Source organism: Cornus florida, unplaced genomic scaffold (assembly GCF_030987335.1).
Source record: "Cornus florida cultivar Cherokee Brave unplaced genomic scaffold, ASM3098733v1 CherokeeBrave_3.0.0_Hap2_Chr10, whole genome shotgun sequence".
Taxonomy (NCBI): domain Eukaryota; kingdom Viridiplantae; phylum Streptophyta; class Magnoliopsida; order Cornales; family Cornaceae; genus Cornus; species Cornus florida.
In genome coordinates, this window is record NW_026775580.1 from 87,806,276 (window position 1) to 87,820,103 (window position 13,828).

At 35.2% G+C, this 13,828-nt stretch overlaps 2 protein-coding genes across 4 annotated transcripts; both read left to right on the plus strand.

Moving 5' to 3' along the window:
- The first annotated feature begins 3,164 nt into the window (after positions 1-3,164).
- LOC132278711 (uncharacterized) lies at positions 3,165-4,724 on the plus strand. The gene is made up of 5 exons (XM_059780569.1): positions 3,165-3,405; positions 3,519-3,568; positions 3,689-3,761; positions 4,148-4,206; positions 4,313-4,724. Exons 1-5 carry the CDS (start codon positions 3,342-3,344, stop codon positions 4,520-4,522), a joined length of 456 nt encoding a protein of 151 aa, XP_059636552.1. The 5' UTR covers positions 3,165-3,341; the 3' UTR covers positions 4,523-4,724.
- A 2,371-nt stretch (positions 4,725-7,095) lies between these two features.
- On the plus strand, positions 7,096-12,795 carry LOC132279816 (uncharacterized). Of its 3 annotated transcripts, XR_009471404.1 has the most exons (7): positions 7,096-9,181; positions 9,544-9,674; positions 9,758-10,021; positions 10,100-10,866; positions 10,996-11,108; positions 11,220-11,283; positions 12,177-12,795. XR_009471404.1 is itself a non-coding variant. In XM_059781859.1 (4 exons), exons 1-4 carry the CDS (start codon positions 7,489-7,491, stop codon positions 10,826-10,828), a joined length of 2,817 nt encoding a protein of 938 aa, XP_059637842.1. In that variant the 5' UTR covers positions 7,096-7,488; the 3' UTR covers positions 10,829-10,917. The 3 variants fall into 3 exon arrangements, 1 of the variants encoding a protein (XP_059637842.1); XR_009471403.1 differs by lacking the exon at positions 11,220-11,283; XM_059781859.1 differs by lacking the exons at positions 10,996-11,108; positions 11,220-11,283; positions 12,177-12,795 and having other exon boundaries at positions 10,100-10,917.
- Positions 12,796-13,828: the final 1,033 nt, after the last annotated feature.

Below are 13,828 nucleotides of genomic sequence, written 5' to 3' on the forward strand. Positions count from 1 at the left end.
GGTGAGAGAAAAAAAAAAATTCTCACGCTAAAAACGACCCTTAAAATTTATGACATGGCTCGGCCACATTAGATCCGGTAAATATTCGGGAGAAGTAATTCGGTTTCTCAACCATCACTCTTTTTGAAAAGAGGATAAAAATGCTAATCAACATAAATTTGTGCATTTATTAATTGCCAAAATTTTGTGCATGAGTTGGGGCTTAAAATGGAGACAATTCTTGTGAACTCAGGTCTAAATTCATATTTTAATTTAAATTCCTTGAACATAATTCATATTTAACTCATATAATTCAAATAAAATCTAAATAAAGATATATTTGATGTGCATGGAACTCACGGGACCGTTTACTACTCATCTCTTTATCTCTTTGGTAGTATTACTTAAAAGAATTTCACTCCATATTCAAAAAAAGATAAACAAAAAATTGACCAAAAACATACTTCTATAGATTATTATCCGATTATTTTTACTTTTCACTGTTAAGTTTTTGTCTAAACAACTAATATTATCGCCGACACCTCAATTTGTTAAATTTTACTTTTCACTATTAAGTTTTTGTCTAAACAACTAATATTATCACCGACACCTCAATTTGTTAAATCGGCTGAAGTCGGTCGCACAGTTGATTGAAATTTCTCCATCACCATCTGATCAACAAAGCATCACTGACAATCCCGACACGGTCGCACATGAATGTTTTTATCTGCTGGATCAGACACCACAAACACGTAGTGTGACTGGCCGAAGGCCACGTGGGTAAAGTTTTGCCACGTCATAACATTTCAAAGCCGTGGTAGACCTGGATGTCCACCGAGGGTGGCTGCAAGTAGGACAACTAAACGACAAAAAATCTTATATTTTTGTTTTGAGGAGTGATAAGTTTTCCGACTTCAATTGCCACTCATTCTTCGAATACAACGTGATTAAAAATGATTAAAAAAGAAAGACATGTTTACGGAATTTTGTTTTAAGAGTTCCAACATTATTCCACCACATTGTATTCGGAAGATGAATCGACAATTAAAGTCGAAAGACCTATTATTTTTTTTCTTTTTTTGGTAAAAAAAATCCTATATCTGTTTCGGGAAAAAGTTACGAATTTACAAGTAATGAGTATTAGGTTTTATTTTCTAAGATAGCTGCGTGACCCTGACGAGTGTTACCTTTAGAGAGGAACTAGCCTGAAACGGTGTGAAATTTTTGACTTTTTTTATTTGTAAGAAAGTGATATTCACCTTATTTTTTATAAATGTTTTTTTTTTAAATATATTAACAAAAATACTTATAATAATTTAAAAGAATTTGTCTAATTGAAAAAGATTTAAATTTTGGTACCTCATAAATCATCAAATTTTTCAAAATAAATATATATTTTTAATATATTAAAAAAATACTTATAATAATTCTAAATAATTTGTCTAATTGGAAAAGATTTAAATCTTTTAATATATTAACAAAAATACTTATAATAATTTTAAAGAATTTGACTAATTGGAAAAGATATAAATTCTGATATCTTATAAAGCATCACAATTTTTAAAATTTATAAGAGACACTAATACACTAAGCTATGGAAGCATCTACTCTCTTTTATCCTTGAGTTTTATTATTTTCCATTTTATACAAATTTGTGGTGACTTTACTATATTTTCTTTTATTAATATTTATTTTTCCATTAGCGTAGACAGGATGATGGACCCAAGGGTTGTCCGTCGCCGTCACATTTAGTTCCTTGTCTGACGACACGTGCTATGTGGTCCCACAAGCTCTATTTCATTGCTGACATGCGGCGCCTCTAATTTATTACTTTTATCAAAGTCAGTAGATTTTATTTTTTATTTTTTTAATTAGGACTCATAGTCTCCACTGATGTTCGAACTCCTGACTTTCCTTTAAAAAATAAAAAATTTGTACAGCTAAGTCACAGCCCTGTTAGTAAGTCAATTAGATTAGATTGTCCGCATCTAAAAAATTCAATAAACTCAGTTTAACAATTAAAATCAGTAGTAAATATATATATATACACACACACATAGATTTACTGTAGAACCAAACTGATAATTTATAATCAGATCAGGTTCATAACTATTTTACTGGTCGGAAGTTGGAACAGTTTTAGTTGGTAACGTTGGTTCCTATGATCCAGTTTGATCTTAATTCATCCCCAAAACAAACCAAAGTGTACTGTGTGTGTTTCGTTTGGCAGTGTGATTTTTATGGAATCATGATAATGCACTTGTCATTTAGATGTCCAATCCATGTTTCCTAATTTGCCATACTATCACATCCAATGATTCTAATCATAGGACAGCATATAGCCGTCTGATCTGATCAATCATACCAAAGGGCAGGTAATCCATTACCCAAGAGATGGAGAAAACTCTAAATGACTGTACATATATTTATATGATGTATCAATCAATTAGACTAGTGAAAGATTGAGTTGTTGTAATTGATCAAGAAGATGAGATAAGAGTGTAAATATCCTTTGGAGGAGATGAAACATAGGATCAATTCATTTGACAAGAGCAACATTTTTGGTCATTAAGAATCTAGAATGAGATCTATGAAAATCTTCAATGAGAGACACCTTACCCTACAGAAGAGGATTTACGAAGGGGATTTTGTGTGTACCAAAATGGACGCTAGATGGGGTCCAGTGAACCAAAACTGTTCCGGCCGAAGTGAAAAAAAGATTGTAATAGATAAAGTCCAATGACTCTTATTAACTTCTCAGAGAATAAAACTATGTTCAAGATATTTAAGTCAATACGTAATTGTCATATCATATCATGTCATATCATATTATGTCGGTTGTGTATGTGTAGTTCAAGTCAATTAGAAATATCATTTTCCCGAATAAAAATTTTTACTTTTTCTTTCAATTTTTTTGTGTCACTTTATAAAATGTGTAGTTGGAGAGGACCATCGGTTTCAAGAAAATGGAGCCCCTGCCCCTTATTTTGTGATCACTGTTTTGTCCCCTCAGCTTTACAACTCAAATACCCACAGACCATTATTGTAATTGCAGTATTTTGCACTTTCCAGAGAATATCAAAAGTAAATAAAATGAAAGAAAAAGCAAAATTCCAATTTAATGCCATGTTCAAGAAATTAATATGGCCCCCATACCATGTGTATATTTAAGCAGGCACTCCCCATGTTATAGACCATTCACAAGTTTAATGCATATCTAAGCTCTTGAAAAGAGAGAGAGAAAAAGAATCCAAAAGAAAAGCCCACATTCTGTTCCTTTCAATTCCTTAGTAATACCAAATCTGTCAACTTTTGTAGCCTCTCACTCAATCTCTTCTTCCTTCTCAAAGAATTTTCTCTAGATGAGGCCTTCTTTGTTAGTCTCTAGTCTCCTACTTTTGTCCTTTCTCATTTCTCAGGCTCAAGGTATATATATATATATATATATATATATATATATCACGAGGATTTGAATTTGGTCTTGTTTTAGCTCTGTATTTGATTGATATACTGACATGATTTGTGTTGTTTTTATGAAGGAATACGCTTAGGAAAAGGATTTGCATCATTTGAGCATCATAAAATCCATGTGGGTACCCAATGTTTTTCTGTTCTAGTCTTTCATTTGAACATTTTCTGATATATATATATATATACTAGTTTTCCAAGCTAATTTCTAATGGTGAAATTTTTGGTATTCGAAATGCAGGAAGGCACCCTCATCAGAACAAGTAATGGAGGCGTTGGAGATGTTATTCTCTGCAAAGATGGGCATTATTCAGGTACTGTGATCGAAGACAAGAACTTCAAGGGTGACCAATGAATCTGATCACCATTGGTTACCAAAATTTCCTGAAGAGTACTATGGACCTAGAATTCACAACCCTAGGCACCATTAAATTTCTCTTTAATTTAATTTTTTTTTTTTTCTTGAAGATGATAAGTTAATTAATTACTTGAATTAATTTTCACAAGAGAATTTAGTTTGAAGTGTTATAAGAAAACCATAGAAATTCATTATAAAAAATTTCTAAAAATTAGTTGCCTTAGTGACCACTAAATAAGTCCCATGTCATATCTTAATTAATTAATTATTATTATTTTTTTTTGGGAAATTCAAGCAAATTGTATCTTAATTAATAAATGGCTTTCTGTTTACAATTTGCAGGGAACTGTAGAAAACTTATGACGACAAAGACCACTTCTAGTACTATCAACACTTCAAAGGTTGGTTTTTCACAAGACAAGTTAATTCATATCTCTAGGGTATAAATGAACACCCTCTTTCTTCTTTATTGGCCTTAACAAATATGGTTCTATCCTCCATGTACAGACTGTCAACAGTGGAGGGAACAGAGCTGACCCCATGTCCCAGGGCAAATCGAGTAGTGAACAGCTTGGCGGGAAAGAAGAAAATTTCTCCATTAACCCTTCACCTGTTACTGAGCACCGGCAAGGATCCACCGAGCACTATCCGGATATTTTAGACATAGCAGGGATGGATTATTCTCCGGCAAGGAGAAAAACTCCTATACACAACTGAGAGTTTGAAGAAAAGGAGTAGCTTTAGAAAGATGAGAAGTAATATAAGTACTTGGACAGCATTACAGAAATGCTGCAATTTTTTAGGGTTAGGAAGATCTTTGTACATGGTATAGTCCTATATTATTCTTACATTAATTGTTATTTGACCATTGTTATATGGAAATTACATCAAATAAAATCAGTTTATTGTATTTAACCTATGTATTTCTGTTTAGTTTGCTTGGCCTTCTATTTTACAAACAGAGATTCCATTACCAATTACCAAATAGCAACCGATTCATTTGGGTGATCTTCATTTCAATACTTCCATTTTGTACCCTAATTCACTTTTTTTTTTTGGATGACGTGGGAACTCTCGCAACTATTTGCCCTTTGGACTTGTAACTACCAAGTAAACTCCCAATTACTCACCTCGACCCCACAGTACAAATAACATTTTAAGTCGTAAACTTGCAGAGTTTGAGGAGAATCGAACTCACACCCAAGTGCTAGATATGGTTATGGCTGCCCCTCCCAGCAATTCTGCTGGCGCCCCTCTAGTTCATTTATTTCTCGAACTTACTTAAAACTTAATTCGATTTAGAAATAATTTATAAAAATAACTCCAAATTCATCAGAAAAGCCCACAAAATTTATTTAAATTTTCAATAAAAGCCTTATTATAGCTAGCAACAAAAGTTTAAATAGTTTCCAAGTTGGGGACTTAGATCTTCTAAAAGAAACAGACATGACAATCAAAAAGTGATCGTGTTCAATGAAGTAGGTGTGCTTATGTGACTAACCCCTTTCGTGGGCTTCTGCACTCAGGCAAGAATGGCCCATGGGGGGATTTTGGAAAGGGCCCACCATGTTTCACTGATTTGTTGGTTGAATGAGTGGTCACTTCCACATGTGGGCACACATGTTCTGTGTTGGGTCAAATGTTGTGGCTATTGGAGCTGACTAGCTGAGAATGTGGTGTACCGCGAAATATGGGGATGCATTTAGGGCTTGATGTGTTGTGACATTGGACCAAGCACCACGGTTTGCAAGAGGCCCAAAAGTGTCTGCAAAATGTACCACTAGTTATCAATGGTTTGTGGACATGTAAATTGCATAGCATTCAATGCTTCGATATATATGATCCACTGTAGAAGGCCCAAATGTGTCTGCAAAATGTACACTAATTATCAATGGTTTGCAGACATGAAAAATGCATATGCATTGCAATCAGTGCTTCAATATATATGATCACTGTAGACATTGGATCTCACCTTGGAGAAACTACAGTTTGGAACTAGAAAGATCACCTAGAAACTACTTTGATATGTTTGTTACTATTAATTTTTTTTTTTTGTCAGTTTTAGTTATTACTTCATCGGTTACTTTTAATTCTCACTTCAGCTGTGCGAAAAATTATTATGTCGTTTTATATTATGTAAGTCTAACCAATCACGAGAGTTGATGCAAATAAAAAATTTGATTTCTCTTCTTGATTAGTTGGAGCACGGCCCTGTAATAATTTTTCTCTCACGTTGTTGTAATGAGATATATACAAGTAACAAAAAAAACTAAATAGTAAACATGATACTATTTAATTTCTTTTCATTTTTAATTCTATCGTGAAAGAGAAATTATTATAATCAAGAGAATTGATACAAATAAAAAAAAATTGAATAATTTTTCTTCTAATTGGTCGGACCACATGGTCAACACATACTATCAAACTGGTTTTTGGGTGATTTTTCTAATTCCAAACCGTACATTGAAATAGCATAACTTTAGAACACTAATTCTACCTTTAAAATAAATTTTCCATTTAATTCCGCTACCCCTCGGATACTAAAACAATGGGTTCTTTTTATATATATATATATATTTTGATATGTGTGTAATGCACTTTTTTTTTTTTGGGGGGGGGGGGTTTAAAGGTATTGAAGAATATATTTTTCAGGTGTCAGTAGTTGCACAAAAAAAATTAGAAAATAAGAGTAAAATCATGGAGATGGGAGAAAATTTTAGAAGAAAAGTGCTTTTAAATTTGTTGTAGGTTGAACATGTGCATTGCATTGGAGAAAATTCAAATTAGAAGTGAACAAATAATTATTAATAGAGGTTTTTATGAACAAGAGGAGATTTAAGTTAAAAAGAATATAAATTTTGTTATTTAATTAGGAACTAAATAAAATCAGAATGCAATTGAATGATATTGGTAACAAGACACTAGTGAAGTGTAAACCATTTTCTAAAGTTTATATATAGTCATAGTCACAATTTAAAAACTAAATAAGATAGGAGTAAACTTAGGATTTGCTTCAAAAGTATTCCATTCTTCATATGACATTAAAAAATGAGTCAGTATAATAGTTAGGCACAAATAAGCTTGAATATCATTTAAAAAAAAAAAAAAAAAATTACTGAAGTACTAAGTTAGTTTTGATGATTTTTTTCTTTTCTTTTTGGTAAGTAGTTAATTTTGATTTTAGTTACACAACGTACACCCGTTTGAATGGTTTAATATACTTTGATGACAAGGATAATGATATTTTTAGAAGAAAAAAATAAATTAATATGTAAATTAGGCATAGAATAACCCCAAGCCTGGCTGCAGATCACAAAACCACATTCACGTCGAAAGCAACAATCCCCCAAATCTGTCTTGCAAACGCCGTAGATAACGCAGATTCCATGGCCGTTTGTTCTCTTTCGCTGACCAGCTGCGTGTTCTCGCTCAGACCTCCTATTCGGTCATATTTGTCGTTCGACCGCGCTCTCGAACTATGGTTTGAAACTGTGCCTGAACTCTTCATTTCTTCATTTCTAAATCGAATCTAGGTTCTCTAGTTACTTTTCCTTTGTCAATTGAGAAATCAAGCTCGCATTTTTTAATTACTCTGACCGATTTCAAACATTTCTAGGTTTTCATTAGCTAATTGTATTTATGTGATCGTTCGAATCCTTGCTTGAACGTTAACAGACTCAATAATGTTGTCTGAGAAATCCAGTGACGACCATGTCACAACCAACCACAGTGATTCCTCTTCGCTTTCGGCGAGAGAGAAGAAGAGCCCTGTTACGGCCGATGAGAAGAAGAACTCTATGGCCGATAAGGTGAAGGAGATTGTTGATACCACTGACCTCCACTTGGATGTACTGGTTGATTTGCATCCTACCGTTTCCCCCAATCCTTTCGGTTTAGGCCGAGCCTTCGAAAACATCCCACCCTCTTCCTTGTCCGAATTCTACCCATTACCTGAGAAAAAACTTCCTTTTAGTCAGAAATTTGAAGCTGAAGATTCTAAGGGCCCATTTTTCTACATTAGGAGTTGGCACATACCCAATCAAGATTGGATTGATTGGGTGGATCGTGTAGAGGCCGAGAAAGGAGACCTATGGAAGGAATTGGATATCTATGATGCCATTATGTTTAGCAAAGTTAAGGTTTCTATAGACAAGCCTCTGCTATTTTCTTCTCTTTTCTTTTGGTCTGTTTCGACCAATGCTTTCCATTTTCGGTGTGGGATGATGAGTCCCACTATTCAGGATGTTTGTTTTCTAACGGGGCTTAGGCCGCATGGGGAGGAAATACATCCTCTTCTTTTTAATCCGCACATTGCTTATGACTATCCAACCAAGGATGCAGCCACTGGGACTAGGCACATATCATCTTACAGCCATTTTCTGTCTGTTTGCAAAGGAACCGGCCCGGTCACACTGACTGAACATATAGCATTTTTGATTTATTGGTTGAACAAATGTATGTTCCGTGGTCCTGCAGGTGCAATTACTAAAGATTTCACCCAAGTAGCTATTGCATTGGCATCAGGCCAAAAGCTGGCCTTGGCACCTTTAGTTCTCTCCCATCTTTACAGAGCTATTCATGACTTTATTGCTGTGAACTTTGCCACTGGTGCAGGTCCATTATGGCTCCTCCAATTTTGGCTCCAAGCTTACTTTCCCGAGCTTGGTCCACAGATCAACCCTTATGCTGATGTTCCCCTTTATGGTTATCACTATCTTGCTGCTCAGCCAAAATCCCAAAGTTTTGCAGCCTGTTTTTGCTACTTCTATGACCAGGCTATATATCGGTCTCCCATGCAGTTTATTCCTTTTCTTCCCAGGACCAAGGGACCCAAGTGGCTTCTATACGGCCCTGGCGAAGCTCCTCCTGCAGATGCTGAGGAACACCATGCTGTTTGGTCTAGCTTTCTTATAGGCAGGGACCTACACTATAGCCCCGCACGTCTAGGTTCTGCCAATTGTAAGTGTGGAGTTGAATATTACAATGCCGCCCAATTGGCTAGACAATTTGGTCTCACACAATTGGTTCCTCTTCCTCCTTACCCTTCCTGCAACAAGGTGTTTTCCATTCGAAGCTTTATCTCTTCTGATGCTCAAATAAAGAATACCTCAAATCTTTTCCAAGATTTCAAAACTGATTTTCAAGTAAAAAGGTTTGAGGAAATGCCCAACTCTACTTCAGCTTTTGACATCTGGTGGACAAAATACATAATTACCACACGGGTTGAGGATGCTGGGACGGTTTTGATGCGTATTAGTGCATATTTTGGTTCGTTGGAGCCCAACAAATCAGTTATCAACTCTAAGAAGAATGATGGTTCTGTTCCCACTGTTGTGCGGATAAAGAAGAGAAAACCTCCAACCAGAAAAAGTAAAGGTAAGTATGACTATGATTCCATCTTGGCTTGTGAGAAATTTTTTAACTTCATGTGAAACCTATTTGATTGTTGAACATGCCATTTAAAGGAATTTGTGATCGAGAAAAGGGCAGCAGCTGCAAAGTACTCACTAAAAGAAGTTCAATATAAGGGAAAAAAATCGAGCTGGTGCTAGTTGGCAATTCCATTACAAACAATGAAATTATTTCCATTTCACAATAGCTATTTCATTAACTACTCAGATTTAGATGAATGGTTATGCATACCAAGGCGTGATTGTTTGGGTTTGACTATTGTAATTAAAGTATTGGTATACCTGCTTGTTTCAGCCTTCTTGATTACCTTGCTTTTTATTATACAGCTGCCCTGCCTCCAACGCAACCAATCCTTTCGGCACATGAGGAAGAGAAGGAAGAAGAAGATGCCCTTGCTTGTCCTACCTATAAGAAGGTTAGAAAGTTAAAGACTTCAGCTACATTTCCTCGTGGCAAGGTGAGACATCACATTCTAATGATTCTATATCAGTACTTCCTTCTTTTATGCTGGTTGCTGATCAATTTGTTCTCCTTTGGCAGCGTGCTCCTCAAATTTCCAAGGAGAAGGAGAAGAGAAAGAAGAGAAAGGTAGAAAGGAAGAACAATGATGAAGTTCTCCACATGGAAGCCCAGCCAAAGGGTTCATCACAAGAAGTCACTTTGGCGGCTGTTGCTGACATTGGTATTCCTGTGGCTGATATTTCTTCAACATTGGCCTTTCCATCTATATCTTCAACCATTGCTGCTATGGTCCGAACAGCTGCTGAATCAACTGAGACCAAATCTCCTACTTGGGTCAACAAGGTATATATCTGACAAACATCTATCTTCACAAATTTTCATCTTTATATCCTTGGTCATAGTACATTTGTTCTTTTGTAGGAAATTTGTTCAGCCACAACTTCTTCTTCCCCAGGAAACCAAGGCTCCATGGAAGAGTTGGACGCCTTCTTCCGTAGCATAGAGTCATCAGTTGACGCTGATGAAGAAGTGGGTGAAGTTACTGTGGTAGCCACTCCTCCACTAACAGGCCCCTCTGAGGAAGATATTGAGAAGGCCAAATCTTTTTTAATGTCCACAGTTTCCAAGGATCTTTCTGAGCTGCCTAACATTACTGCAGAACTAACTAACGCTCTTTCAGTCCTGACCAGCATCTTTGTTTTTACAACTGAACAGTTTGCTGCATTGGTCACACTTCAAAAGCAGCTTCCTACCATTTTGGCTGAGTATCACTCCTTCACTAAGACCTCACAAGATTGTGATTCCAAACTTCAACTGAAGAAGAGCTTGGGAGATCAATTGAAAGCTAATGTGGCCATGTATAAGCAATCAAAAGAGACTCGAGCCAGGTTTACCCAGAGAGAAACCGAGATTGAAAAGGAGATAGCCAGGCTTCAACTTGAGCACAGCAGCATTAGAAAGGAGAATGAGGAGATTGGGTACAAACTTAAAGACCTCCAAAAGGAAACCATTGAGCTTAACAAACATCGGTCACAAATCATTGCGGAAGCACCCAGGCTGGAAGCTGAGAAGAAGAAAGCTGAAGAAGGAGTTGCTCGGACTGAGCAAATATGGACTGAACTTAGAAGCAAATTTGTGAATATAATGTGAATATTTCAATGTAATTAATGAGGAATTGAAATCTAAAGGTATGTAAGTTATAAATTTAAGGAATTGAAACGACAAGATAATCATGGAAATTTGGTCTGAAAGTGCCCTTATCGGTGGAGCTTTCTATTTATACTGATGATAGGAGATGGCAATTTAATTTCATGCAGGGTCTCTTCTCTGCTCATCAGGTGTTCCGGATTTGCCATGTTGCTATCCCCTTCTATTACTTGCCTAAGTCATGGGTTATGCAGGAAGAAATTCTCACTGGAGGGCGCACTAGGTATGCATCTAAAATTTTGCCATTATTTATGGATATTTATTATTTACTTTTATAAAAGGTATATGATTAGTAATTTTATAGATCTTCAATGATTCCTCGGGTGAATTTCAGGCTCAGGCTCAACGCTCTGTTGAAAGGTTTCAACAATATTAACAAAAAAGTCACCAGACTAAAGGTTGCATGTGTTACCGCTGATTTATTTGGTTACATTTTTGCTCTATTCTTTCAGGACTTACTTTTTTTAAAGAAAAAAAAAATTAAATTGTGAATCTAATTATGACAAAAATTTATTGACTGGGTTGGTAAAGTGTTAGCTTTCTTCTTTCTTGAATTACTATTAGCTTTCGGTTTTATTCTTTTCTTAGACTGAACGAGGAATGATTTGAACAATTTCTTTTGTTTTTAATTCCTGTGTATTAATTTGTTTGTGCCATACTTTTCTCCGGTGGAATAAATTATTCAGGTACCCACCAAAGTTCCCCTAAGACCCCCCTTTGTGGGGATATGTACTCCTTTCCTTGTGGCCGAACAGACATTTTTTAGACTGTATTTCAGTGTGGAATCTTTCCTCCATTTACTTTCTCTTCTTATGTTTCGGAGTTATAAAATTGGTTGTCCTTATGCTGTTTTCCCAATCTCTCTCTCTCTCTCTGTGTGTGTGTGTGTGTTTTTTTTTTTTTTTTTTTTTTTTTTTTTTTTTGATGTTGGTGTTGTTGGTTGGGGACATATTCATATTCCTCCTTTTGTGTGAATAAGGAAGACTGCATGTGATGCAGGGCTGGTAGGAATATTTGATATTTCTGAACTTTGTTATATTTATTCTCTCACTGTTTGGAACTGATTTGTATGTTATGGTTCCGAATTGTTGGCTGCTAAATTATCTGTGTGATTTGATGGGTTATTATCACTTTCGACTTCAAATCGTCATTTATGCATTTACCCAATCAACAAGAAACCCTTCGTAAAAATCGATTCTTCTGCTATTGTTACCTTTTGATGCTTGTGTTAATTCTTTGAAGTAAATATTTCATAAAAACTAACTGTTCTTATTTCCTCATTGTCATTTAGAAAATGCACAACTTGGATGAACTAACTGAAGAAATCATGAAGTTGGATATGAACAAGGAAAAGACAGGATCATCAGTTGAATGTTTCAGTAAGGTCCTCAATCTTGAAGCTTGATGCAAATTGAGATTTACTACTTATTGTTGGTAATGTTTTTATATTTTCTTTCCTCTTTGGGTTGATATGAAAAGTCATATATTTTCTTCTCTTTGGGTCATAAGTTTTTGATAAAATGTTTTGGGACTTGGTGATAGTTATTACTGGAGTAGGAGGAGTTTCATTTGGATCGTACTTTGGTTTACTTGGCTAGAAAATCTGAAACCATTCCATATTAAAGCCTCAACGTTCCATTTTACACTGTTTATATGTTATTATATGATCTTAGAAACTGGTCTATGAAAATCAAGTTGAAAAAGGTTGATTTAGAGTACTAAACATATTTATTATTTTTTTCATTTTTCTAGATTTTGCCCCAAACAATTAGAGGAAAAGGAAGACAAAACAAAATGTTATGATCAAGAAAATATATGCAAATATCTCATTTAGTAGACCCCTCATACATACGCGTACCAAACTTTAGGATCATATAGTAATTAAAAAAAAAAAAAAAAAAAAAAAAAAAGGGAAAAGAAAGAAAATACAATTAAAGAGACTTTAAAACTTTAAAGCTTTGATGAAGAAACTGCCACTCCATTTCTGTTTCCATTCATCAAACAAAACCCGGTGGGTGTGGGCTGGAAATTCCTCCTTCGAAGATCATCGCTTGACTGGAAATTCCTCCTCGTTCGAAGATCACGGCTTGACGGTCTGATGATATGGAGGATCAAGGCCTTCTATGATTCGGATTTCGCGATCACTACCAACTTCCAACAGGTTGATGAAAACTGTGCTGAGAACCGTTGATGGACTAGGAATCCACGAGACTTTCCTATGCAAGCTGCACCGGAACGAGCCCGGTGGGCCGGTGGGAGAACACATACATGTCCGAGTTGGTGTGGAGGGCTTTGAATTGGGTGATGCATTCCAAGAAGCCATGGAAAAGTTTCAACTCGATCAAGAATATTCAAACAATGCGGTTCTCTTGTTTTTTAAGCAGTCCAAACAGAGGTTGAACATAGGGGGTTTATATAGCCTAGTTTTAATGTTGTAATTACATTAATAGCCTTCGCTTTCGTTCATTTACAATTTTTATTTGGACAAATGGCTTTTAACGTAGGGATTATTCCAATTAAATGGTGTTAATAATTCATATTTATCATTTAATGGAGTTTAAGTTTCATAATTTTGAAAAAATAAAATTGACCAAAATGATGAAGTGGACATTGAAAAACATTTTTATTCTCATTGAGATACCACTTTTAGACACATAGGTATTACTTTTTGTGCACAGAGGTACTACTTTTTATATATCAGGTACTCTTTTTGTTTTGGGCATACAAATAACATTTTTGTGCAAAGTGGTATTTGATGCACAAAAAGTGGTACCTAAGGCAAACAATATTTTTTCGAAATTACGAGATTTTGACTCTATTAAATAGTAAATATGGATTATTAGTACTATTTATATGTAATAATCCCTTTAACGTAATTAACAAAATGAGATTTGAACCAAATAAAAGTAATAAGAAAGTTCAGCACTTCAGCACCATTACGAA

What these genes read in the sequence shown, in the direction of transcription:
- LOC132278711 (XM_059780569.1), top strand. Translation starts at nt 3,342, where the DNA reads ATGAGGCCTTCTTTGTTAGTCTCTAGTCTCCTACTTTTGTCCTTTCTC. An exon ending in TCTCATTTCTCAGGCTCAAG is followed by an intron (nt 3,406 to 3,518) that starts GTATATATATAT and finishes GTTTTTATGAAG; the next exon opens with GAATACGCTTAGGAAAAGGA. An exon ending in TTGAGCATCATAAAATCCAT is followed by an intron (nt 3,569 to 3,688) that starts GTGGGTACCCAA and finishes TTCGAAATGCAG; the next exon opens with GAAGGCACCCTCATCAGAAC.
- LOC132279816 (XM_059781859.1), top strand. Translation starts at nt 7,489, where the DNA reads ATGTTGTCTGAGAAATCCAGTGACGACCATGTCACAACCAACCACAGT. An exon ending in CTACATTTCCTCGTGGCAAG is followed by an intron (nt 9,675 to 9,757) that starts GTGAGACATCAC and finishes CTCCTTTGGCAG; the next exon opens with CGTGCTCCTCAAATTTCCAA. An exon ending in CTCCTACTTGGGTCAACAAG is followed by an intron (nt 10,022 to 10,099) that starts GTATATATCTGA and finishes GTTCTTTTGTAG; the next exon opens with GAAATTTGTTCAGCCACAAC.